A 25,729-nucleotide genomic window follows, 5' to 3' on the forward strand; every position below is an offset into this window, starting at 1 on the left:
TGCAATCCATTATTTATATTCAGTATTTTCTGTACATACGTGTGAAGGTAGGTACCCTGCTGAAGGCCTAGTGTCATCAGTCCCCTGGACTAACACATTCAAACAATAAGACAGTCCATGGCTTTGCTCTAAATTCCATTGAGCCTCTGTACAGCAGTAGATAAAAACATGTACTTTGCATTAAAACATCACAGTCTTGGCACATAGCCTTGGCACCATATTTAATTTACAAGCCGGAAAAGTTCCTGATGGCCTCTACGTTCAGCAAAAGCCTGAATTCCCCTCCTGCATATCTCAGTAAAGGTCCAAAATAAGGCACTCAAAGTGGAAAATGGAGCAATCGTGGCGAGGTGTCTGTCAGCAGCAGCAGCAGCAGCAACTGAGATGGATTTATTCTTGCTGAACAGCAAAGGCACGGTGTCTACTGAAGGGAACGAGAGGAAGAAAAGTTAAAATCACAGATTTTATGTAATATATTTTATCACATTTGTTGGATGGGTTTATCTGTAAGTACTCCACACTGCCATGAGTGCATTCATTTTCAGCATGGGTGGCCCAAGTGGCACTCAAATCCACAACCCTGTTACATCGAAATGTCCTGTACTGTAGCTGTACGTAAAGGTAAGAGCAAAATATAGCAGCAATTACAAAAAGAGCATCAAGCAGAGAAAACTGCATTCAGCCACAATGAGGATGTCTCTACCCACTGTGCAGATTAAATCATGATAGGAGAAAGCTTGGCCCACTTCCTGTTTTTGTCTTTGCTGTCAGTTTATTATACAGACGCATTAAATAACACGAGCGTTCCTGACAGCATTGCCGGAGAGTTCAAACCATTCGCTTTCTATTATCGCAAACCTATTCAGCTGTCCTGCATTATGACTCACAAGCACATTAGTCCTTTTAAATAATGCCTTCACTCCTACAGTAATTCAGGGTATAAGTAAGCCAGATGTCAAAAAAATGTCAAAATGTCCGTGCTCAACGCTTCTCTATGGCTGATCCTGTTAAGTCCTGTATAATGCTCGACATATCACAAGCAATTCACGGGTTATGAAAGCTTTAATGTCCTTGTTGTTGAAGCCAGTATCAGAATTCTGTTGCTAAATAGGAGAGTCATCCAAAAGATGCTTTTTAATCATATATAGTGACCACTGGATTATCTTATATGTGCATCCAACACGCTCTTATCCCGACTCGTCACGTAGTGACGCTTTGTCAGATCCCTTGGCGTCACTTTTTCCGTCGCACTAAACACGTGCTTAACGGCCCCTCGGCGTCACTTTTCGGCCGCAGTAAACACGTTGGTAATGTTGTGAATTAAACTTAGCTTAAAATGACTACGTTTATACAGTGAAAATGTGACTTGACGTTGTGAACACGGGACATGAATGATAGTAAAGTGAAAGTGAAACGTAACGCACAGGACACGAACAGTCTCCTCGATGAAAGACTTGCGTTTGTTGGATCACAATTATCACGATTAACTATGGACAATCATGCGATTAATTGCGATTAAATATTTTAATTGATTGATAGCCCTAGTTACAAAAATGTAAAAAATGTCAGAGGAACATTTGACTTGTGTTGTACTGACTCTAAAATACCCAATAATGATAACGATGCTCCCAAGTCGATCGCAGGGAAACAGCAGAACTCTTCTTTTCTTTTAAATAAACTTTCTTTTTAAAATAATATTCTATTATGTAGCAAAGAATGTGTCTTTGGTATTTCAATTATCACCTCATTCATATTACTCACCTGCGTCTGGCTAAGCCTCGCCGTCATACTGACTCAGGCGCTTCTTAGACTTCAGTTCTTTCAGCCAAGCGGGAGAGGAGCCGCCACTGAGTGACACAGAGTCACAGGTCAGAGTAGTGTCATGATTAAAACACATTCCAAATAATCATTTTCTCATAATTTCTAGGATTTTTTTTGTGCGCTGTCACGCTCATTTTCTCACCCTCCGTCCGTGGGTCCGCCAATGGGTGGCAGCACTCGTGCAGCCCCCGCGAGATGAGCGGCAGAGCGAGGAGAGCGGGACAGTTGTGAGGGAGATGGTGCTGCTTCCTCATTTTCATTTTCCTTCTCTTCTTCGGCTTCCTCTCCTCCTCCACTTCCTCGTCCACCTGTTTTCTTTTTTAACTGAGCCTGGGGGGAGAAAGTTAAGGACACTTTACTCAATTCAAATTTGTTATGTATTATGAAAACTGGAATACATAGTATACTTAAGTTCTCTTCGAACTCTAAGAGAACTTACAATTAAGGCTGCAGGGCTCAAACCAGGGAACATGGGGACTCTATGAGAGGTGGGAGGTTTAGGCTTCTCCTCAGAGTCCGCCTCCCTGTGCTTAGAAGATGAGTCATTTTCATCTAAGAACATAGACATAATATAACAGATCAGTCAGAACATGCAGTAAATCAACATTTCCATTATTGCTTTTCGCCTGAAGCGGATGTGTTCGCTTGTTTATTTTGAAATGTAAAAAGAATACTAGCTGAAGTTCTAGCTCTTCATGTAGACTTCATGACATTATGGATGGTGTTATAACATTATGGATGCAGTAGTAACATTATGGATGCAGTAGTAACATTATGGATGCTGTAATAACATCATGGATGCTGTAGTAACATTATGGATGCTGTAATAACATCATGGATGCTGTAATAACAGCATGGATGCTGTAGTAACATTATGGCTGCTGTAGTAACCTTATGGATGCTGCGGTAACATTATGGATGCTGTAATATCATGGATGCTATAATAACATCATGGATGCAGTAATAACATTATGGATTCAGTAGTAACCTGTAGAGTCGGAGCTCCTCCAGTCCATGCCGTCCACCGGAGACAAAATTCCACGGAGCGAGCGTGACGGACGCGAGCGAGTTCGACTTCGACTCTTACCCAGAGTGGCTTTCGACCTCTGTGCGCTGGTGTCGAGGAGCGGAGTGGAGTTCTGTGCACAGACACACACACAGAATCTAGCAAGCAATGAATAGAACACACTGTATTCACCGGTGTGTATTAACGGACCATCACACTACAGCGGTGCAGATGTAAGAGTGCGCATTTTCCCAGGGAGGTTTGCAAATTAACAACCAAACCATATGTTAAAGGGATAGTTCGGGTGTTTTGAAGTGGGGTTGTATGAGGTACTTATCTATAGTCGGTGTATTACCTACAGTAGATAACGGTCAGCAGACAGAAGTTACTGCACAAAACCAAAGCATTATACTGCTGTGGATGGGGCCGGCAGCAAAATGTATTTTAGCCACCTAAAAGAATCTATATCCGTTTAAGTATATGCTATATTTAGAATATTTTCACTGGTATATCTTGCTGTAAGACAACCCTTTCCGACCGGGAACTGGACTGAAAGTGAAACTTATCTATGCTCTCTTCAAAGCAGCTAGGTGAGCCTTTCTTTTAGATGGCTAAAATACGTTTTGCTTGCCAGTCCTGTCCACAGCATTACATTGCTGTTCTCCCGTGCCGATACTCTGTCTGTTTCTCCAAACTTGGGGTGTGCCGACCATCATCTACTGTAGGTAAGACAATGACTATGAATAAGTACCTCATAAAACCCCACTTCAAAAACACCTGAACTATCCCTTTAATGTTCGTAGCGGATGCCGGAGACATCAGCTGTCACCATTCATGAAGAGGGGAGGTTTAGAAGTAAAGAATCACCAACCTCAGGGAATGGAGGCAGCTCAGGCTCTTTGTGAAAATCAGTGGTGTCAACATTTTCAGGGGAGACTTCAGGAACCTCGTCAGGGACAGGCTTTGGACTGAAGAAGAAGAAGAAAGCTATTTAAAATCATGTGTGAAGGAAACAGGAATTTTTTAGATGCTTTAAGTTCACGTTAAGGCGTTTTTTAGTCCAATTTCTGAGTTTCTGTGTTGTGCTCTATTAGCCACAAGGGGGCACAGAGAGCTCAACTCTTGACAATACTTGATAGCACATTTCAGCATGCAGCTACACTTGGTTATGCTGTCACAGGATTTATGTTTAATAAACAGAAATTGCATGTCTCATTATGCTGAATATTTAAGTTTTGTCATTGCAAAGTCCAAATCGCAGATGGATTTAAAGCCAAACAAACAAACACAAATTGGATACACTACATGCTCCACTAAAGAGCTAAACTCGGCACTCCAAACTGCACCTTCGGGCTGCCTACTATAAGACTTCACTGTCCGACAGCTACAGTATAGAGCTTCTATTTGCAGGTGTGCTCAGTTTGAATCAAATCACCTCAATGTGAAACCACACCTTCTGCACAAGACATGAGGAATGACACCTAAACCTGTCTAGTCCTGTCCGTCTCCCATCATGGTAGATGAAGGACACAAAACCCCGGAAAGGCACAGTCAGTTCACAGTGTGTGTGTTTGTGTGGGGGTCGTGTATTGTGTTATAGTGCAACCTTCTTCCTACCTGTCAATTTCAGATGTCTTTTCGTAGGCCTCATTCTGCTGGTCTGGCTCGGTGTCTATCAAAGCATCAGTGTCTTCACTGTTTGTGCTAAAACTATTAACTGGTGCCTGAGAGACAGAAAGACAGACATTCAATTCAATTTGAAAATAAACAAGAAAACATACAACAGAACCAGAGAAAACATAACAAAAGCATTTGACATTGTGGGATATATTTTGTCAAACTCAACTCCACTTTCATGTTGAGCATGTGCGGATATCTACAAGTAGGATCGACTGCTCGATCACACAAAATCAAATGACGTAAATGTTCTTTTGTTCTGTAAATCTGCATATTAGAACGTCACATTGTGGAGCTGAGGCAGGGAGAAAACGGACTGTGTGCTGAGCCAAGATCAGTAACTACAGAGGGAGAGAGGACTGAGGACCAGCCAAGCATGCATCTTTTAATGAGCCGGTCACAGAGGCTGGGCTGTCCTCAACAAACACCATGAGCACAGGCATACACACCTATATGCCTACACACACACAGACACACCAAACACACTCATGCTGTCACGCCCACATGCTGGAATGCATGGGTGCGCGCATACACACATACACACACGTACACACACACACACACACACACACGTCCCAAACAAAAGCAACTACTGTGCACTTCCTCGCAAACATTCCTTTAAGCTCACTTCACATTATGTCAAGGGGCACATCCCAACGTTGTGCCGTCTGATATTGTCACCTGGATACAAAACAACACTCGGGTAAACACCCATGCCCTCCTTCTGATTTCACACACATCTCATCTCCTTCATAAGTCCATTTATTACTCATGGCTCACAGCAGCTTCATTTGCACAATGCCTGTTATCTGGCAACATCACGGCATGAATGAATAGGCTTCTAGTGATTTTCCTATAACCACAGACTGTGTTTAGGTGCAGGGAAAAAACAACGTCTGTTCTAACACAGACACAGTCTACAGCAGTGCGATTCCACCACCATTATTCTGAATCTCTCCCACCTTCATTACAGAAGCAGCCACTGCAGCTCACAAAGTTTTTAATGTTGGTAATTTAGATAATTTTGCAGTACATCACGTGACTCTAATACCTCCCTTTCATACTGTTCCAAAAAACTTCTTGTGAATTCAAAGAGAAACTTGATTCATTTTCTAAATGTTTCCTCTTTGGCAGCACAACAAATATGCAACAATGAGACAATGAGCAAGTGTACCTCAGTGGGATCTGTGGCACCGATACCGATACCGGATTGGATATCGGGCCCATACTGTCTCAAATAGCTGGATCGGGCAAAGAACGTATGTTGCCAAAAAGTGAAAGTCAATTGTTCGCTCCATTGCAACGTCGGGGCCAAGCGGCAGGGCTACGCCTCCGCCTTTTTTGAACTGAAAGCGACTACCAGGCGCCAGTAAAACGTTCGCCTACAAAGTGCCGTACAAAGATAAAACCAAATTATTTCTATTCGATTGTCATAATTTTAAATTCTCTGCCGAAATGGCCTTTGTTGAACAATAAAAACATTATAAATATGCATACTATTCTAAATATTTACTGACTTAAACTTTTTTGCCTGGCCGCTTCCCAGAGGAGCATAAATTGAATGATGGACATAAATGGAAGTGGTGGCAGCGCTACCGCAGCGCCATCTAGCGGCTATTGTCAAAAAAGCACCAGAGTTCCGACTCTTTGCTTCTATAGTCTTTGGATTGGGTATCGTTGACAATGGGGCCAATGTATTCATTTCAGTTCTATGTTTATATACTATATACATTATAGACTGGATATTTAATTCATGTTTAAGTTTTGACCAATTTCTTGCATTAAAAAGGTTTGCAATTGAAAAGGGTGGAGCTAAGTACAACTGAACACTGAATAAGACATTTTTAGGCGACCAAAATGTTAACATTAACTTTCATGAACTGAAAACATACTGTGAAAGGGTTAAAGTTGTAAGACGAAAACACGGGACAACTCCCAGACCAGACAACACCGTGGTAGTGACCTGTCAATCACAAGGTAGCCACGGCCTAAAGCATACCCTGCTTTATGGTCTATTTGACTGTAAATGGGACCATAATTTACTAAATGAACATCATGCTGTATTGAAGAAGACTTGAAACTAGCAATTGAGACCATAAACTCATAAATAAGTAATAAATCAAGTGAGAAGTAGGGTCATTTTCTCATAGACTTTTATACAATCAGACTTCTTTTTGCAACCAGAGGAGTCGCCCCCTGCTGGCTAATAGAAAGAATGCAAGTTTAAGGCACTTCTGCATTGGCTTCACTTTTCAGACCCGGAAGTAACCCACTGGGTTTATCAGAGCTAGATCAGAGCTCAAGTATTGTAAAACCATCAACACAACAACAACCTCTAAGTGCAGACATAAGAAACAGATGCTTTAAAAACTTCGCCATAAAAGAAACTACATCTCTAAACTGCAGCCCAACTACTGTGTGAATGTGCCAGTACAATATGCTCGGGAGGGCGGAGGATGTGCAAGTCAAGACAGAGTGGGCCTTATTATAGTTTACCTCCAAAACATTTTTGTTACGGTCACTGGAATGTGTAAGCTTGTTTGTGGTGTAGCGGGGAAGATAACATCTAAAGAAGCCACACGTACAACTAACCGAGACTCTAATCCAGAACAATGGATGAAGACTGTCAACAAAACATAACCTCTAATAAAGAGAAGTGACGGATCATCAAATTAAAAGTGGATATAGCCTGCAGGTTATTTTCACCTTTTGATCTTTGTGGCTCCTCTGCACGTACACCCTCATATATAAACACACACAAACACACACGTTCACACTCACATTGCAGTCAGCAGCCTCAGTAAACAATATGAAAATACCAAGACAGATTTCAGCCTGTATATGTCTCAAAAAGCTACCTCCTGTATTGCAAAAGATACATTCATTTTATCTCCAAAGCAGATGATGATAAGATGTACAGCAAGGGATTAGTATAAAGAAAATCAGATGCATGTACCCTACTATTATGCTGTTTTGGCAGCATATTTCCTGTAGACCTATTAGACAAAGTGTTACATTGAAGGTAGGGGTGGGAATCACCAGAGGCTTCACGATACGATATCATCGCGATACTTAAGTCACGAGACAATATTATTGCAATTTTAAATATTTTGCGAGTATTGTGATAAAATATATTGCGATTTATTACCTTTTTTCAACTGCAAATTATGCAGTTTGTGAACATCTGTTTAACTTATAAGATACAGTTTTCACTCTGTTCATCTCAGAGTTTTAATTCACATATCTTGAGGTCAGAGGTCAAGGGACCCCTTTGAAAATTGCCATGCCATATTTTTCCTCGCCAAAATTTAGCGCAAGTTTGGAGCGTTATGTCGCGTTCTTCTCAACAAGCTAAGCTGACATGGTCGGTATCAGTCCATTCCTTATGTTTTCTAGTTTCATATGATAGTACCAGTAGTGTGGAGTAGTGTTCATACGTATCCTATTAATTACAAGGAATATATTACAATGTAAAAACATAATAAACTTTGTCTTGCGCACAATTTTCAGTAAGATGTAAGTAAAACATAATTATAATCTAATGCAACGGGCTATAATGTAATGATATATAGAAGGCAAAATGGCAATTTCAACTGTGAAAAGGCTGTAAAATGGCAACAGCCAAACGTAATCAGCTTGAACTAAAAGCAGACACAGATGCAGAGGGCGCTGACATGGTCAGGCATACTTAGATAAACTTTGTCTAACTGTGTCACACTTTGTTTTAGTCCTCTGTTTTATCTCTGACACACACCAGCGACACAGAGAGGAAAGGGCATGCATGCACACTGATAAAACACTGCATTTGGACAACTTCATCAGATAACTGTGTCCTGAAACGGACTGCCAGTGCCTACTGCCTACTGCCTTTTCACATTTGCATGGTTATCAGTTAACACATGGGTGGGGAAATATTAGACTATGAGGATACATGGAGCTTTGGTGGAAACTATAAAAACACCTCAACCCTTTGATGAACCCAGGCCATAAAAGCTGCTATGTTCATTAATCATTGATCACCAAATGTCAACTGAAATGAGCCAGCCAAACCTGATTGTCATTAACAATTCTATTCATTAGACGTGACCTGGATTTGATAATAACAGAACATTTCAGAGGCTTCTGGGTTACTACATCAGGTCTTACAGAGCAGGTTTCAGTTGCTCTCCTCTGCAGACTCTGCCGACTTCTGACGGAGAAGCGACGCAAGGATCTCCTGCTACGTCTGGCGAAGCTACGAAGCGGTGACATAGCTCTCTGAAACCTTCCTCCTCCATCTCCACTTTCTTCTTCTTCCTCCTCTTTATCCTCTTCTTCCTCCTCCTCCTGCTGCTTCTCTTCTGCAGCACCCCACACCAGCTCCAGTGCCCCTTGCAAGGAGCGCCGCACGCCGCCCACCCAGCCCGCCACATGCAGCTGGGCGGCCGACAGCTTCCCTCCAAAGTACTGCATGGTTGAGAAGCTCACGCAGCTGGTCGTCCGGGCACTAGGGTCACCATGGGAACTGGGTCACCACAAAAATTAAGGTTCAGCTTTGTTAGAGATGAAGGGATTGAGTCAGGAAGCTGCGTCTGTGATCTGCCTTTCAGTTGTCATTTTCAGCAAGCAGAAGAGCACAAATTGTATTTTGTGAAAAAGGTTTCTGACATCATACAAGACGAGATATAGTCCATCTTTCATTTGAGCGGGATGCATTCTCTCTCTGCATATTGTTATGGTTCAGGTCGCACAAAATGAATGGAACGGTCTATTATTTGCTGTCAGCGGAGAAGTAAATAGTCTGACCAGCCATGTGTTTGCACTGTGACAACACTATTCCACTGCAGCTTTCACTATGATGGATGTGACATCCTGAACGGCAGTGTCCCGAAGAAAGACTTTCCCATCATCACATTACGATCCATTTGAAAAGACACTGACAGAACTCTCCATCAAAGATTTCACTTTGTAAGTAAAAAAAATAGCATGAAAGCTTTTAGTCCAGCAGCTTTAAAGATTACCTCTTTTCATGTGAACCTCTTTCTCTCTTTTACTGAGACTTCTTCTGCCACAGTCAAGCCTGTTTGCTTGACGTCCCAGTTCACTCCATTCAGGAAAAAAAAAAAGGAAAAGCAGCGTGGGAAATATCTGCCACTCCAGACATCCAGAGCCAGGTACAGAGAGGTAGATCACCCTCTTTATCTCCTCCACACCTGAGTGAGTTCACAAAACGTCAAAACAAAGCGGAGGTCTGTGCTCGAATGTGGAAAATCCCGAGGGAAGGAAGGTGCGGCGGGCTGGGCCTAGGTGCTTTCTGCACCTCCCCTCCACTGTGCTCTCTTCCTGTAGGTAAATGATGCAGGTGACTGAATGAACTGGGTCTTTGTGAGAGGAGCAGGCTGAAAACAAGCGACTTTGTGGGAAGTTGAGAGAAAGTTTGAGCACTAGACGACTGAGAGAGTGGACATGTGAACTTTCTTGTCCGTGGTTTAGCCCGTCCTCTTTTGTGTGTATGTGTGCCAGAAAGTGTGTGTGTGTGTAAGGGGGGCAGAGACTGGGAAAAGAGGGGCACCATGTACGGTCATTCTGACACGCTGCCCTGCTGACCAGATCCAAATGAGGACATGATGACCACATAGCACCTCGGCTCCTCTCACTATATAAGATCCATCCATCCATCTGTCTGTCTGTCTAGGTGCATGCCACGGTTGGCTGCACAGCTTGTGTTTGCCCAGTAAACCTTTTCCTCTTTCTATCTTGTCAAAATAAAAGCTTTTCTCTGCCACAACATAGTATCTCTGCTGTGTTAGTTTTCTTGCAGCATAAAAAGGTTACAACTTATTTAATAAACTTCACTGTGGTGTTGTGTTGTCCATATTATAGCAGTGGAAGGTGCTCTACATGAACTAAACTTGTTGTGGTGCAGAATAAGGAAGTGCAATTTTGTAAGAGCAGCAGCGCCACTCAGTGGTGAAAACTAGACTCTCACAATCATGACCTTCAATTCCAATGGCCTTATAGCAGCTAAGTGGCTATGTACTGCATGTACAATGCTTCCTTACAGGAGCTCACTGGTTTTGTGGGATTGTTTTGTTTGCTGAAGCATGAGCGCAGCAAACAGAAACACAATATCATAAGTCACACACAAACACAGTTCAGTGCTCCAGAGTTCAGTGTTTTCTAACTCTGCAAAAAATGTTGCATGTTCAAACCGGTGGTGAACCGATCTGTCTTGACTGGCCGACTGGCTCTGATAAGCTGCCACTCACCTTGAATTGTTTGTGTTTGCTGCCTTGACTCTTTTCATAATAAAGTGTGATCAAGTTTCCGTGTTATTCTGAAGATTTTTTATGTTCATTTCTGTTGCAGGATGCAGTGTTTGTTCATTTAGTTACATTATGTACTTGACCTTGCACTTTAAATAGCTTTTTTGGGGTGTGTTGTTAGGCTGTAATCTTCACTTTGGTCTGTTTCTCTATTACCTATAATGAGGCTAATAAGGTGACTAACATTTCCCAGCGACATTAACTGACTATTACACTCCCAAGACTACTTCTTTCAGCATTACAATACAGTGCTGACGTGTATTCGTGGGTCCACCCAGAAGTTAGCTCAGACATAGTTTGTTGACTGTTGTGCTTCAACATCAATGAGTATTTGAATGTGAATCAACTGAAGCAGAAAATAAACATTTTGTTAGAAGCAGCCTCAGGATATCTATGTACCATTTCATAATAGCAGCATTAAAGTGGCAACAGACAAGTTGTTTCCTTTACCTTATCATCATGAAGTAAATGTTGATCGCACAATGTAATGGCTATAGAATAATGACGCCATCTGTGTTTAGATTGGTCCCTATAAGCCTCGCTTTCACTATGTAATTCTGCCTGCCACCGGGTACCATTTCTTGGGAAAATGAACTCTCCATTTACGGCACAAATGATCAACTATTGCGCAACCAAAACAGGAAGATGATAGCGCTTTTGTTTTCCCCGGGCGCTATAGGTAGCCATTCCCATTTACCAAAGAGTATCAATGTCTGTTTTTTTTGCAGTTTTGGTAGACGGTGAAACAACTGAAGTAACTGTGGATAACAAAGTGCAAATGTTCCCCCCGTCTCCAATCTTTATGCTAAACTAAACTAAGCCAAGCTAAATTAAGCTAAGCTAAGCAGCTGCTGGCTCCAGCTTCATATTTATCATACAGACAGCATCAATTTCGTCATCTAACTCTCTACAAGACAGCGAATAAGCGTATTTCCCAAAATGTCTAACTATATCTTCAGCTAACGAATCAAAGTACTTCATCACATTGATGCTGCTCACTGATTTAAAACACATTTTACAATGACCTAATATTACAAGAGATGTCAATATGACAAAATCTCTGATGGATGACAAACCTACATTGTCTCGTGGTACATATTGTCATATTGCCAACCCATAAGTTACATAAAGCTGTCTTACACTTAATTTAGCTATTTTATGAGGGTGCCTTGGCTCAAAACTGGACTGCTCTATTACAGATAGTCTACATACTCATGTAGTGCATTCAAAGCTGATTTAATTAGTTCAGTTAATGGTGGTCAATGCAGCTAACTCATTCCAATTCAAGTGGATAAATATGGTGATGGGAGAGGCTGGCGTACTGCATTACAACACCGAAAATAAATCTAAAACACATAAAGTGGAACCCGCTCAGAGGTGCAAACTGCTGTGCTGACTCTGCGATTCACTGCGAAACCACTAACACTCATTGGGTAACATTTCAATCTGTAAAAACTCACCCATAGCTGCTGGAAATAATCCATCCAAGACGCCCATGAGAAATAATCCATCCCCCTTTCATATGTTCATGCAATGTTTTGATCTTTTAAACTGCCTTTGAAAATAAATGTGTTATTTAAATAAGAACGAAATGAAAGCAGCAGACAGACTATTGCGAGACAGATGCAGAGGAAGTCATAACCTCACTTCCTGTAATATTTCTTCCCGCGATAACCACATGCTCACATCTACATACAGTTCGTGCACCATCGGACATAGAGTTCAGACAGTTTGATGTACTGTTACAGTTGGAACTGTATTTTTCTCACACCCGACATATCATCTTCAGGGGTAGAAATTTGATTGCACGAATTGAAAATCGTACACATTCACAATTTATTTTTTATCGTCACACCTCTAAGTCAACACTTATCTTTCTCCAACACTATTAGTATTTTTGTTTATTGTAAGAAATGAGTTCTCGCTGTCAGCAAGGGCAGATACTACTACTGACACATGGCACGTAGATGTAGATTTCAGGCCATGCTTGTTTCATTGTCACACCTACACACACACACACACACACACACGTACAAACACACGTTCTTAAGCTGTGACTGAATCAGGTCGAAGCAAGTATAACAAGATGTTTTTCCCTCGTGATACAGGAATGCCAACGTGATGGTGCATGGGGAGGTGTGTGTGGATGCCAGGCTGATGTGATTCAGTGGTGAAATTACCACATTTACATGTACACTCCTGTCTTTGTGTTTGACCTCACCCTTTCTTTGTCAGTTCTATTTCAATTTCACGTAACGATGCTGGTGTTCACAATAACAAAATCTATCAAGAGTGGGTACAAATCAAGCTGCATTCCAACAGAATGGGACTGAATTTTGTATTTACCTCCTGCTCGTCTTCTTCTTCCACTTCATCTTCCTTTGTATCTTCCTCCCTCTGCACCTCCTCCTCCTCCTCCACCTCTATGGAGATGAGCTGCTCCTCCTTTGGCCTCTGCTCCTCCTCTTCCTCTTGACTTTCCTGGGCTAATAATGTAGGCTCTGGGCTGTCTGGTTTTTCCACCTGCTCTGGCACTTTATTTTCTCGAGGACTGACATCTAGGGGTGCCAGCGCTTCAACTTCCCAGTTATCCACAGGGCCTGCTGCCCAACTCTGGATGGGCGGACTAGGTTCTACTTTAGCCTGCGAGCCCCATCTCTTCGGTTTGACTGAATAGTCGTCAAAATCCACTGTGATCAAAGCGGGTTTGACGGAGAAGTCGTCGTAAGCAACTTCGACCTGACTCTCTGGGGGCAAATCTTCAGAGTCAAAGCTGATTAAATTTGGCTCTGCTACTTTCACCACATCCCTTTCTCTCTCTAACTCCATTCTTAGCTTTTCTTCCAGTTCTTGTGCTCGCTCTCTATCTAATTCCTCTCGTATTTTTCCCTCCATCTCCTCCACTCTTTCTTTCTCTATCTGCCTCCTCCTTTCCTCTTCCCGTCTTTCCTCCTCTCTCTGTCTCTCCATCTCTATTCGCCTCATTCTCTCCATCTCTTCTTCCTTTTCTTGCAGCTCTTTCAGCCTCCTTTGCCTCTCCCTTTCCATCGCTTCTTCTCTTAATTTTTCTTTCTCCCTCTCCTCTTGTCTGAGTCTCTCCTCTATCTGTCTCGCCCTCTCCCTGTCCTCCTCTCTCTGTCTCTCCATCTCTATTTGCCTCATTCTCTCCATCTCTTCTTCCTTTTCTTGCAGCTCTTTCAGCCTCCTTTGCCTCTCCCTTTCTCTTTCCTCCTCTCTCTTTCTCTCCATCTCTTCTTCTTTTTCTTGCTGCTCTTTCAGCTTCTTTTGCCTCTCCTTTTCTCTTTCCATCGACTCTTCTCTTAATCTTTCTTTCTCTCTCTCCTCCTGTCTGAGTCTCTCCTCTATCTGTCTCGCCCTCTCCCTGTCCTCCTCTTTCTTTCTCTGCCACATCAACTCCATCTCTTTCTCTCTTTCCCTCTCTCCTTCTTCTTCTGTCAGCCTCTCCGTCTTCTTCACCCACTCTTTTTCCCACTCCTCCTCTCTTTGTTTTCTTTTGTTTATTTCCTTCGCTCTCAGTTTTTCTTCCAATCTGTGTTCCTCGTGGTCGGAAATCGATCTCTCTTCCTCCTCTCTCAGTCTTTCTCTCTCCTCCTGTCTGAGTATCTCCTCTTTCTGTCTCGCTCTCTCCCTGTCCTCCTCTTTTTGTCTCTGCCACATCAACTCCATCTCTTTCTCTCTTTCCCTCTCTCCTTTGTCTTCTGTCAGCCTCTCCGTCTTCTTCACCCACTCTTTTTCCCACTCCTCCTCTCTTTGTTTTCTTTTGTTTATTTCCTTCGCTCTCAGTTTTTCTTCCAATCTGTGTTCCTCGTGGTCGGGAATCGATCTCTCTTCCTCCTCTCTCAGTCTTTCTCTCTCCTGCTGTCTGAGTCTCTCCTCTTTCTGTCTCGCTCTCTCCCTGTCCTCCTCTTTCTTTCTCTGCCACATCAACTCCATCTCTTTCTCTCTTTCCCTCTCTCCTTCTTCTTCTGTCAGCCTCTCCGTCTTCATCACCCACTCTTTTTCCCACTCCTCCTCTCTTTGTTTTCTTTTGTTTATTTCCTTCGCTCTCAGTTTTTCTTCCAATCTGTGTTCCTCGTGGTCGGGAATCGATCTCTCTTCCTCCTCTCTCAGTCTTTCTCTCTCCTCCTGTCTGAGTCTCTCCTCTTTCTGTCTTGCTCTCTCCCTGTCCTCCTCTTTTTGTCTCTGCCACATCAACTCCATCTCTTTCTCTCTTTCCCTCTCTCCTTCATCTTCTGTCAGCCTCTCTGTCTTCTTCACCCACTCTTTTTCCCACTCCTCCTCTCTTTGTTTTCTTTTGTTTATTTCCTTCGCTCTCAGTTTTTCCTCCAATCTGTGTTCCTTGTGGTCGTGACTTGATCTCCCCTCCTCCTCTCTCAGCCTCTGTCTCTCTCTTTCCTCCCTCAGTCTCTCCTCTTTCCTCTCCTCCTCCTTCAATCTCTCTTTTTCCCTCTCCTCCTGATCTTGTCTAAGTCTCTCCTCCTTCTGCTTCGCCCTGTCTCTTTCCTCTTCTCTCTGTCTCTGCCTCATCAGCTGCATCTCTCTATCACTCTCCAACTCTTCTTCTCTCAGCCTTTCCCTTTTCCTCTCCTCTTCTTTCACCCTTTCTCTCTCCCGTTCATCCTTCCTCTGTCTCTCCATTTCCTCCTCCTTCAACCTCTCTCTCTCCCTTTCCTCCTCTTCCCTCTGCCTCGCCTTTTCTTTCTCCCTTTCTTCCTCTTCTTCTTTTCGTTTCCGCTCCTCTTCCAACTTGAGCCTTGCCTGTTCGTGCTCCTCGGCTCTCCGTCTTTTTTCAAATTCCAGATGTTTCAGTCGTTCCTCTTCTTGCTTTTGCACCTCATCATCATCCTTCTTCGGAAGACCTCCTGCTCTTCTGTAGACAGGCACTGAAACAGAGATGTCCTCCTCAGCTTCATCCTCAGAAGTTTCTCCTTCTTCTTCACTGGACTCAGACGCTGAGCCCAGGACCACTGGAGGCCCACCATCATCTCTCTCCACGACGCCAAAGCGAACAGAGCGGCGTTTGCCATTGTCCCTCTTTAGACCATGTTGAGTACTTGAGTCTCCCTCCTCAGTGGCAGTGTGGGGTGTAGATGAGCTGTGCTTACGCAGTTGGACATCACACTCTGTTGATCTGTTCTGCACATGCTCTCCTGATGTCTCTCTGGAGCTCTCCGAGGACTTCACTCCAGCAAGAGCATCTTCAGATGTTTCCATTGGTGTCTCTGTGGGTTGTTCAGCGGGGGACACCTTTGAAGGAAGATCCACCGCCTGACTGGTTGGTGTCCCGGTTGCAGGAGGTTCAACGGGCGGCATTTTGGGTCTTTTCTCTACTGTTGGAGCAGTTGCTGGCTCAAAGCTGTGAAAGAGATAACAGTAATTCAAGGTGAAAAATTAAAAAAAGAATTGTCCACGGATCAATGGCAGTGCTCAGACCTGTCATTTCAATACATCCAAGCACATGTTACATATTCTTCGATACCGCTCTCATGACTGGATGCTACATACAAAGCTACAGCCAGCAGCAGGTTAGCTTAGTTTAGCATGAAGACTGGAAACAGGGGGAAAAAGTTAGCCTGGCTCTGTCCAAAGTTAAAGATATCTGCCCACCAGCACCTCTAAAGCTCAGTAATAAATATGCTATGTAAAAATGGCAAGTTGTGGTTTTACGGGGAGTTACCATGGATGTATAATAAGAACTGGATACCTGACCCCAAGATGGTGCCTATTCAGTCCAATGAGTACTGCTCACCTGGTGCATATGCAAAAAAAGGGTTGTGTCTAAAAGGTAACCCGCAAATTGCGAAAACTCTTGAGACTCGCTGCCCGACGACCTATCCTAACATTAACCATTCAAGGTCAATGCCTATCCTTAATTATTCAAGGTAAATGCCTAACCTTAACCATCTCGCAAGAGTTCTGCAATTTGCGTGTTACCTTCTAGACACAACTCTGCAGTGTCTAGCTTCCGGGTTTAGTTCCGGCTTATGCAGCCCACTGAATTTACGCAGTAGTGTTTCTCCCGCTCGGCCGACAGACTTCACATTTTAGTGACATTACCAAAATGGTTTTCTTGGCTTGAGGAAAGTTTTACAAACATAAAACCTCCATGGATCAAAAATTCATAACAGCAAGAGTTATAATCAACCTTGTTTGCAGTTCAAAGTGTCCTGTCAGCAGTTTTACAGATGTGTCTTTTACAATGGTGGTCTATGGAGAAAGCGCTTTCTGGGCTGCAGGTTTTTTTTCGCAAGACTTATTATACCTCCATGGGAGTTACATGCCGAAACTCTTGGTCTGGCGCTGTGACTTCCTGGAGTCTTGCCATTGCAGTGAGGTTGCCAGCCAACCAGCAGATACTCCAGACTCCATGTGTTAATCCTGAATTTTTCGAGATTTTGGACACAGCCAGGCTAGATGTTTCCCCCTGTTTCCAGTCTTTATGCTAAGCTAAGCTAATCACCTGCTGTCTCCAGCGTCATATTTACCATACAGACATGAGAGTGGTATCGATGTTCTCATCGGTATTACAAAAGATGTCAAACTATTCCTTTAAAGGGTTAGTTCGGTTCATCCACAATACAAAAAACATATTCTTTCACTTACATCTAGTTGTTTCTAGCCCTTCAGATTGTTTTGTTTTATTTGCCAAAAAAAAAAATCATCTCTAAGATTTCTGCCTTTACGATACCACAATTGTGGTGGATTTAATTTGTGGTGCTCAGAACACTGAAACAACAAAGTCTCTTTTCAGACACTGTTTGTTGTTATTCTGGATAATCCACAGAACACACTGTTAACAGTTTTCATAGGAACTATTTCTTTGGGATAAAGAAGTTCTGACTGTTGACAGTGAAATCTCAAGTCTTCAAACCAGTGAGGACATCTTGCCGTTGAATTTTTTGAATGCACCTTTCAATGCTGCAACACAAACTAAATTCGATTCACATCCATAGTATGTAATAGTAATAGTAATTGCAGCAAAACAGAAATCTCAAAACCTGGGCAAATAAACAAAAATACCTGAGTGGCGAGATACCAGGTGGCACCTGAGAAAATGGGTGAACAAACTCTGTACTCTGTACTCGTAGGTTGGACGTCTAATCTCAAGATTCACGGTGACCTTGTTTGCACTCTTATCTAGATTTATTATTTGAGAACATAAATCTGGCCACAATCTTGATATTGCAGGCTACGTTATTCATTTACCACACCGCTATAGATGTCCACACAAAATACAGTAAGTTAGGAGACACGAAAGCAAAGAAGACAGCTGGTGTCTGGTGCTGGCGACACTCAAATGCCAAACAGCTCTAGACTTGCTTTCATCTCTCCATGATTTTTTGACAGAAACCTGGAGACATTATGGGAGAGACTGGAGAAAAAACAATCCACTCTGCATTGTGGATTCTATATGCACCAATGAAGCACCAATTTTACAAAAAGGAATACTTGAGCAGAAAGATAAATTACAACAAGAGTTGTTTTGTTTTATTTTCTTGATTTTATGAATTGTTCTTTTTTCTTATAATCTCATTATTACTTGACCCTTCAACAACACTGTCCTTATCCATGCCAATAGATCTCAACAGTGAGTTTCTGGAAGTGAATATCCCATTCATATTCTGAATCAGGATTTTGATTTTTAGCCAAAATGTCATAACCATCCAAGGGAGACTGACCACGAGGTAATAGATTATGAAACAATGGTATATGCTCCTGTAGAAGCCACAAGCCCGTATGATATCAACCTTGTTTTAAGAAAAACATACTTATTCGCAATGTCACGGAAAGGTACTACACTACCCATAATCCTAAATGTAACAACAACTTCTCAGATTGGTGGAGCATGCTGTTATCATGGGAATGTTTTAATGCACCCGCGAATGGCTAGTGAGGGTACGTGCTCGTACGTGCTGCTCCCGATTTCAAGCCGGAACTCGTTTGGAAACTTTGTCTTATATTACGAAGAGTTCACCGAAATGTGTTTCTGAAAACATTTGAAGTGAAAAATAAGGCATGCATTTGCTGAATCTGTTTTTCATTTTAAATCAACAACGGTTGGTTTAAAAGTAGGGCTGTCAAAGTTAACGCAATAATAATGCGTTAACGCAAATTTGTTTTAACGCCACTGATTTCTTTAATGCATCAACACAATTGCTGTTTTGGAGGCGGGTTCAGTTTTAAAGGGAAAGAGTGAAGCTACTGGCATCATGTGAAACCAGAAAACCTAAATCGATTGGTACCGACCATGTCATATTAGCGTGTTGCAGAGGCTAAATAACGCTCCAAACTTCCGCAAAATTTTGGCGAGGAAAAACAGGCATGAGCATTTTCAAAGGGGTCCCTTGACCTCTGACCTCAAGATATGTGAATGTAAACGGGTTCTATGGGTACCCATGAGTCTCCCCCTTACAGACATGCCCACTTTATGATAATCTCATGCAGTTTGGGGCAAGTCATAGTCAAGCCAGCACACTGACACACTGACAGCTGTTGTTGCCTGTTGGGCTTGAGTTTGCCATGTTAGGATTTGAGCATATTTTTTTATGCTAAATGCAGTACCTTTGAGGGTTTCTGGATAATATTTGTCATTTTTTTTTTATTGTTAATTGATTTCCAATAATAAATATCTACATACATTTGCATAAAGCAGCATATTTTCCCACTCCCATGTTGATAAGAGTATTAAATATTTGACAATTCTCCCTTTAAGGTATATTTTGAACAGATAAAAAAAGTGTGATTAATCGTGATTAAATATTTAAAAATCGATTAACAGCCTTATTTAAAAGTTTTTCGTGAGTTTCCAGAGGTGGTGAGTCGCCATTCCCAATGGTTCACTCTTAAAATAATGATGTACACAGTCTTGCACCTTTGTCTTTTGCTCCAAATTAAATGTTTTATGGGCACGATTATTCTCGTAGCTGGTTGGCTTGGTTCCATGCTTAAAACTCTGTATATAAAGATTTTCTGAAACGTTAATGGAGTTTTTGAATGGGAAATTCTCTTCCGCAGCCGTTCAAAATGTGGGCGGTCACCGTTGAGCTCTATAAAGCATATTGAATTGAAATTGAGTTGACATTAAAAGTCTTAAGTGTGGACATGAAAAGACTTTGGATGTTTTGCATTGTTAAATCTAAAATGAAAAGTATAACCCTGGCCAATAACAGCCAATCATAATCATGTAATATGTGCCATTAACCTAAAATAAACTTCCTGCTTGACTGTACTTGCAAGAGAATGTTCTTTTTCTTTCACTCATGTCTCAACACATCACTAAATACAAACAGCACAGATGAAAGGAATCTCGCTCACCTCTTAGAGCGAGGTCGGGGTGCAACCAGAGGCCTCTTCTCAGTCTTTGGACCCTCAGGGATCGTCTCCGTGGCCCATTTTTTGATCCTCTCCTTGACCCCCTTTACACTTTCTGTACCATTTATGATTTCTGGCTCATCTCTCTTTGTCGCGGCCTCTGGCCTTGATGGCGAGTCAAAGAGGAGGCTGATTCTGCGTTTTATACTGCCTCCTTCGCTGTTATCCTCCTTCAGTGCACCATCATCGCTCTCTCTGTTTGACGGCTCTGATGTCATCCGGCTCGGCTCTGGATCTGAGGGCTTGTTTGCATCATCTTTGGTGCTGGCTGTAGAGGTGGTTACACTTGGCTGTGGGGGCAGAGAGAGGCCACCTGACTCGAACTTGGAGGTGAGCTCCATGGACAGACGCTTCCTGCTGCCGCCCCATCGACGTGCTGGATTGTCTGCAGAGGAAACATCATTTCCTGATTCTTTAAGATTTTGGATGACAGACGTCTGAGTTTTGTCTTCTTTCTTTTTTCCGTCTATCTGTTCTGAGTTTACAGTATCCGTGGATACTTTGTGGTTTGCTTGGGTGACATCATCTCTCTGGATTGGCTCGGACTTGGGCGTCTGTTTGGGTGGAGCAGTTTGTGAGGCTGGATCTGATTTTCTTACACTAAAATCAACTTTATCCTCTCCATGTGGACTTGCTTTGCTTTCTTTGGTTGCTTTTGGTTGGTCTTTGGGGAGCACGCTTCCAGGTCTGGGTTTGGAATCTGAGGTGGTGGTTTGTTGAGGGGGTTTCTGTGCGGGGGTGGGCACAGTCGGTTTGGGGACGCCTGTGGCCTTAGGTTTTCCAGTCTGGTGTGTTGTTGTCTTAGAAGTTGCAGCGACCGTCTTCGGGGCATGGATGGAGCGAATGGTGGTGTTCTTCTGCAGGGAGAAGGGCTTGGGAGTGAGCCGAGGTTTGGGGGCCAGCGCTGGCTTGGGGTTAGAGGTGCCATCAGTCTGGGAAACCTCAATGGAGCTCTCCATAACTGTGTTGCTGAAAGAGGGGAGGAGAGAAAGTGTTTACACACAGTGAAAACTATGTATTTACAACGAAAAAAAACATTATCTCTCTCTGCTGAGACAGCCAGTTGGTTATGTTTTAACAATGAAAACTGGATGAGTTTGGTCTGTCTACATTTTTGAAAGCACATTACTTCTGCAAGGGCAAAGAGAAAGTAAGCAATCACCCTGAATAAACACCAGAAACTATGACAACTCTTCCTGTTGGGATCATTTTTACCTTGTTTCTTCCTCAGCCTAGTTTTTAAATTAGAGCTGCAACGATTAATCGATTAGTTGTCAACTATTAAATTATTCGGCAACTATTTTGATTATCGATTAATCAGTTTGAGTCATTAAAAAAAAAATTCTGATTCCAGCTTCTTAAATGTGAATATTTTCTGGTTTCTTTACTCCTCTATGACAGTAAACTGAATGTCTTTGAGACCATTTTTTTTAAACTTAACCTGACTGTATAACATGACCTGTGGTGACCTCTAGGATAATCACAGCCTCATGAAACTTTACAGCCACAAACTACAGACCTAGAGCATTCAGAGGATGGATGGCTTCCCTAGATAGATTGACAATAAGGGGGTTTCTGAGCAGTTTACAGAACAGAAATCTCCGAATGTCAAAAGTTTTTGATTCCAAATCACAATATGGCTTTTTCTATGGTGTTCCTCAAGGTCTTGGTGTCTTAATGTGGTATTTTGGAGGGATTTTTGATCATTTTTATCAATTCTTGCATGGTAAAAAAAGTTATTAGGTTTAGCACTAAATCTGTGTAACAAATGGTATCAAGCCAAAAATTGATGCAACAACTTATGAGACATAATAGAGCATGGGAATGATCATCATATCCTTCTATGGTCATGTTCTAAACCCTTATACACTTTCGAAATCTATTTTAATTCTATCATTCATTCATGTTTGATGTTTCTGATTTATGACTAGAACAACTTGACACACAGTGCTTTGATAACTTCCTCATTTCAAAGTGCACCCAGCAAGTAAATTGCTGTAGTCATGTGATTAGGTGACACTGCTAAAATCAATTCAACACAAGTTGGTGTCTTCGACATAAACATTGTACTAGTAAAGCCTTAGAAAGTAAATTAATAGGCTGAAAATAGATAGATAGATAGACAGATAGATAGATAGATAGATAGATAGATAGATAGATAGATATTACAACGTTATAATGTGTGATTTTGACAGTGGAAATAAAGTGAGCTGCCACACAGTTTTGTCATTTTTAAACCATACTAAATATTTTAAAAAACTACTAAAATAGGAATCAAAACAGGCAGGTGTGAGACATGTTGTCAGAGACTGAAGCAGGCCTGATGAGTCATCACACACACACACACACATCATGAATATGGTCTGCAGAAAAGACACACCAGACCTCCAATTGAACTGAAACCACACTGACAGATAAACAGTCTGCTGTCACATGAGCAAAGGTCACTTTAACCACCATGTGAAAAAAAGATAACAGTCGCGTTTCCAATATTGTTGCACAAAAATACCTGAGGCACTATCATCTGGTTTGACCTGTAATACTTAAGCACAAACCGGTAACTCCACGCCCCACAGTTTGATACTGTGCAACTCAGTGTTTGTCAGCAAAAGTGCTCAACTGTGTCACTCTCACATGATCAATCCACAGCTGGTTTGGATTATTGATTCCAGATCACACAGCCAGTCTGTGTGTGGACTGAGGTATTTGTGCATGTTAGGGCCTATAATTTGTTTTTTTTGCTGCCTTGCTCAAACACACAGCAGCACCTCTGGGCGTGCATAGTATTGTGTAATAATGGGATCTGATTGCACTCTTAAAGCTGTTTGTTTCTGCTTTCCTCCTCTTTTTTTACAGTTGAATTCCTAAGAAACATAAAATAACATGTATTTTTGTGCTCCATATTTGTACACCACGATATCTGAGGGAGTACTGGCCATGTTTTGTTTTTGTAAAAAGGCAGGTGAAGATGATTAACCTGCATGTATTATGTGAATGAATTTGAGAATTTAATTTAAATAAGTTGCTAAACGATGATGGTAAAGAAGAAGGCAAGAACATATATTTATATATAAACACACATATCTGATGAATAATTATGTCATAAACTGAAAGAATGGTCAATTTCTTGAACAGTGGAGCAGAAGCCTCCTTAGAGTTTGACAGAGTTTTACTACATTTTGTCTATTTGCATCTGTAGATTTCTCCCAAAAGTTAACATTGGATCATGCCTCATTTGCATATTAAAACATAACACTTCAGAAAAGTTTTTTTTCTCATACTCTGAGCCAGAAATCTCTACGTCAGTAGCACTTACATACACCAGACTTTTCAGTTTCATTTCTATCTATATTCTGAAGGTTATTTACAGAGTGGATTGTTCATATATAATTCATAGCCCGATTTGATGTAAATGTAATTCAGCTTTTATTGTCACATTGTATTATACACAGTGAAATTTACTCTCTGCATTTAACCCATCCTCCATGTTTTTGTATGCCTTGCTCAAACACACAGCAGCACCTCTGGGCTTGCATAGTATTGTGTAATAATAATGGGATCTGATTGGACTCTCAAAGCTGTTTGTTTCTGCTTTTCCTCCTCTTTTTTTTTTTTACAGTTGAATTCCTAAGAAACAAACACTGTCTGTTAGATAAAGCAGCAGTTGATGGATTGGTTTCTGTTGCTTATTTAGGCCACATTCATAGAGCCAGTGAAAAAAATCATTCTGCAGCAGCAGCAGCACTTAGCTGGTGGGATTTTTGTAGTTTCTAATCTTTATCTTTGTTTGCCTTTTAGTGCCTGTTGCCCTGCCAAGGCTACACTTTCCTTTAGATGTCCCACACTGTATTATTAACTTCTTCAGAGTGATGCTGTCACAAGCTAACCACATATAACGTTAGTGTTTGTGGTTTAAGTCTGGTAATGTGATGACTTGTAGCATATTTTTCATTGCTTTCATCATTGTTTGATGTTTCATTTTGTGTGTGAAGCACTTTGTAACAGTGTGTTTTAAAAGGTGCTATATAAATAAAGCTTTACTTACTTACTAACTTACATTAAACGGTGCAATTACCCAGTTATATCAGCTCATATGTTTCATTAATAAGTTACTAATAAACGCGTCACAACAATGACCTCCCAGTCGTTGAACCAGCAGTTGAGTCCTCTGGAAGTGGACAAAGGAAAGTGAAATGTAAAGTAGGCGAACTTTAATTCAAGCTAGACTGTCAGTCTTGGGCTCTTTTGTGAGGACAATGCTTTAACGTTATAAGTCAGTAACTTTACAACCACATATTTACGTAATAAAGCTAGGAAACAGATAAAAGATAGTGCACCTGCTCTTAATAACATAACTTTTCCAACGGTTGAGATATTTAACGGTTAGCAGTATAACGTTTCTTTACCTTCTTGTCTTCACGTAGTCATGCAGGAAGGAAGGAAGTGGGAAGAAGTTGAAAAAGAAAAGTGTTCCTCAGTTTTCCGTGCTCGTCTCGCCTGCTGAGCTGTTGTCAGAGTGTGTTTTTCACACCAACAAGACGTCAGACTGCTCCTCTCCTCCGCCCAGCAGACAGACACTCCCTCTCTGCCTCAGCTCCTCCAGCTCCAGCAGAGCTCCAGCACGCTGCTCCATGCGTCAAGTGACGTTACGCACAGAGACTAAACAGGAAGTGGCGTGGGTTTACTTCAAAATAAAAGCGACAAAAAAGGTGAGACACCCCTGGCAAAAAAATGTTTTTTGTCATACACTGGTCAATTTTTTATTTATTTTTTTGGGCTATTTTGCTTCCATAACGTGTTTTCTTTCAGACTAGTGGAAAGTCACTTGACCACATTAGTGTTTGTTTATATAACACATTTACATAAACAACCACTAATGTGATCATGGCATAATAAGGAAAAGTAAATATATGTTTCACATTGATTTCTGTGAGTTGTCAGTTGTGATGAAAAACATGTGGGTGCTTGTCATGTTCTTCTAGTCATCCTCCTAGTTTGGTCTCACTCACTAGTGAGTCCGAATTTCAGATCATTCCAATTTTTAAAGAACATAATTACGACTTTCATTTTTTTGGTAATTTGGTAAACAAAGAAACTTTGTCAATGTGCATCTGTAGATTTCTCCCAAAAGCTGGCATTAGATCATGCCTCATTTGCATATTTAAACATATATATATATATATATATATATATACTGTATATATATATATATATATATATATCCTTTATTTAACCAGGTAAAAAACTCATTGAGATTAAAATCTCTTTCCAACAGTGACCTGGCCAAGAGGGCAGCACAGACATTGTTACAACAATAAAAACAAACAATACAAGCAGACAAATACAACAGTCACAATTTTCAACAATAAATCTCAATTTTTATATTTTTGTCTATTTTGCTTCCATAACGTGTTTTTTTTTCAGACTAGTGGAAAGAAAACATCCAAAATGTATATTTAGGTGTTTATTTTACTACACTTTGTCTATTTGCATCTGTAGATTTCTCCCAAAAGTTAGCATTAGATCA

The 25,729-nt window shown here is 41.5% G+C and overlaps 1 protein-coding gene across 3 annotated transcripts; it reads right to left on the reverse strand.

The window, feature by feature from the left end:
• On the reverse strand, nt 1–24,781 carry tnks1bp1 (tankyrase 1 binding protein 1). 3 transcript variants are annotated; one of them, XM_037773221.1, is made up of 10 exons: nt 24,609–24,780; nt 20,146–21,171; nt 13,156–16,186; nt 4,445–4,551; nt 3,699–3,795; nt 2,810–2,960; nt 2,261–2,373; nt 1,964–2,151; nt 1,762–1,847; nt 1–421 (listed from the first exon to the last, which is right to left on the reverse strand). In XM_037773221.1, the coding sequence occupies exons 2-9, from the start codon at nt 21,159–21,161 to the stop codon at nt 1,772–1,774; spliced, it is 4,779 nt and encodes a 1,592-aa protein (XP_037629149.1). In that variant the 5' UTR covers nt 21,162–21,171; nt 24,609–24,780; the 3' UTR covers nt 1–421; nt 1,762–1,771. The 3 variants fall into 3 exon arrangements, 2 of the variants coding, with proteins under 2 accessions (XP_037629149.1, XP_037629139.1); XM_037773211.1 differs by having other exon boundaries at nt 1–424; XR_005207316.1 differs by lacking the exons at nt 1–421; nt 1,762–1,847; nt 1,964–2,151 and having other exon boundaries at nt 2,810–2,985; nt 24,609–24,781.
• Nucleotides 24,782–25,729: the final 948 nt, after the last annotated feature.

The sequence above is a fragment of the Sebastes umbrosus genome, chromosome 1, assembly GCF_015220745.1.
Source record: "Sebastes umbrosus isolate fSebUmb1 chromosome 1, fSebUmb1.pri, whole genome shotgun sequence".
Lineage (NCBI taxonomy): Eukaryota > Metazoa > Chordata > Actinopteri > Perciformes > Sebastidae > Sebastes > Sebastes umbrosus.

What these genes read in the sequence shown, in the direction of transcription:
- tnks1bp1 (XM_037773221.1), bottom strand. Translation starts at nt 21,161, where the DNA reads ATGGAGAGCTCCATTGAGGTTTCCCAGACTGATGGCACCTCTAACCCC. An exon ending in AAGAAGAAGACGAGCAGGAG is followed by an intron (nt 4,552 to 13,155) that starts GTAAATACAAAA and finishes TCTGTCTCTCAG; the next exon opens with GCACCAGTTAATAGTTTTAG. An exon ending in GAGGAGCTCCGACTCTACAG is followed by an intron (nt 2,374 to 2,809) that starts GTTACTACTGAA and finishes CTATGTTCTTAG; the next exon opens with ATGAAAATGACTCATCTTCT.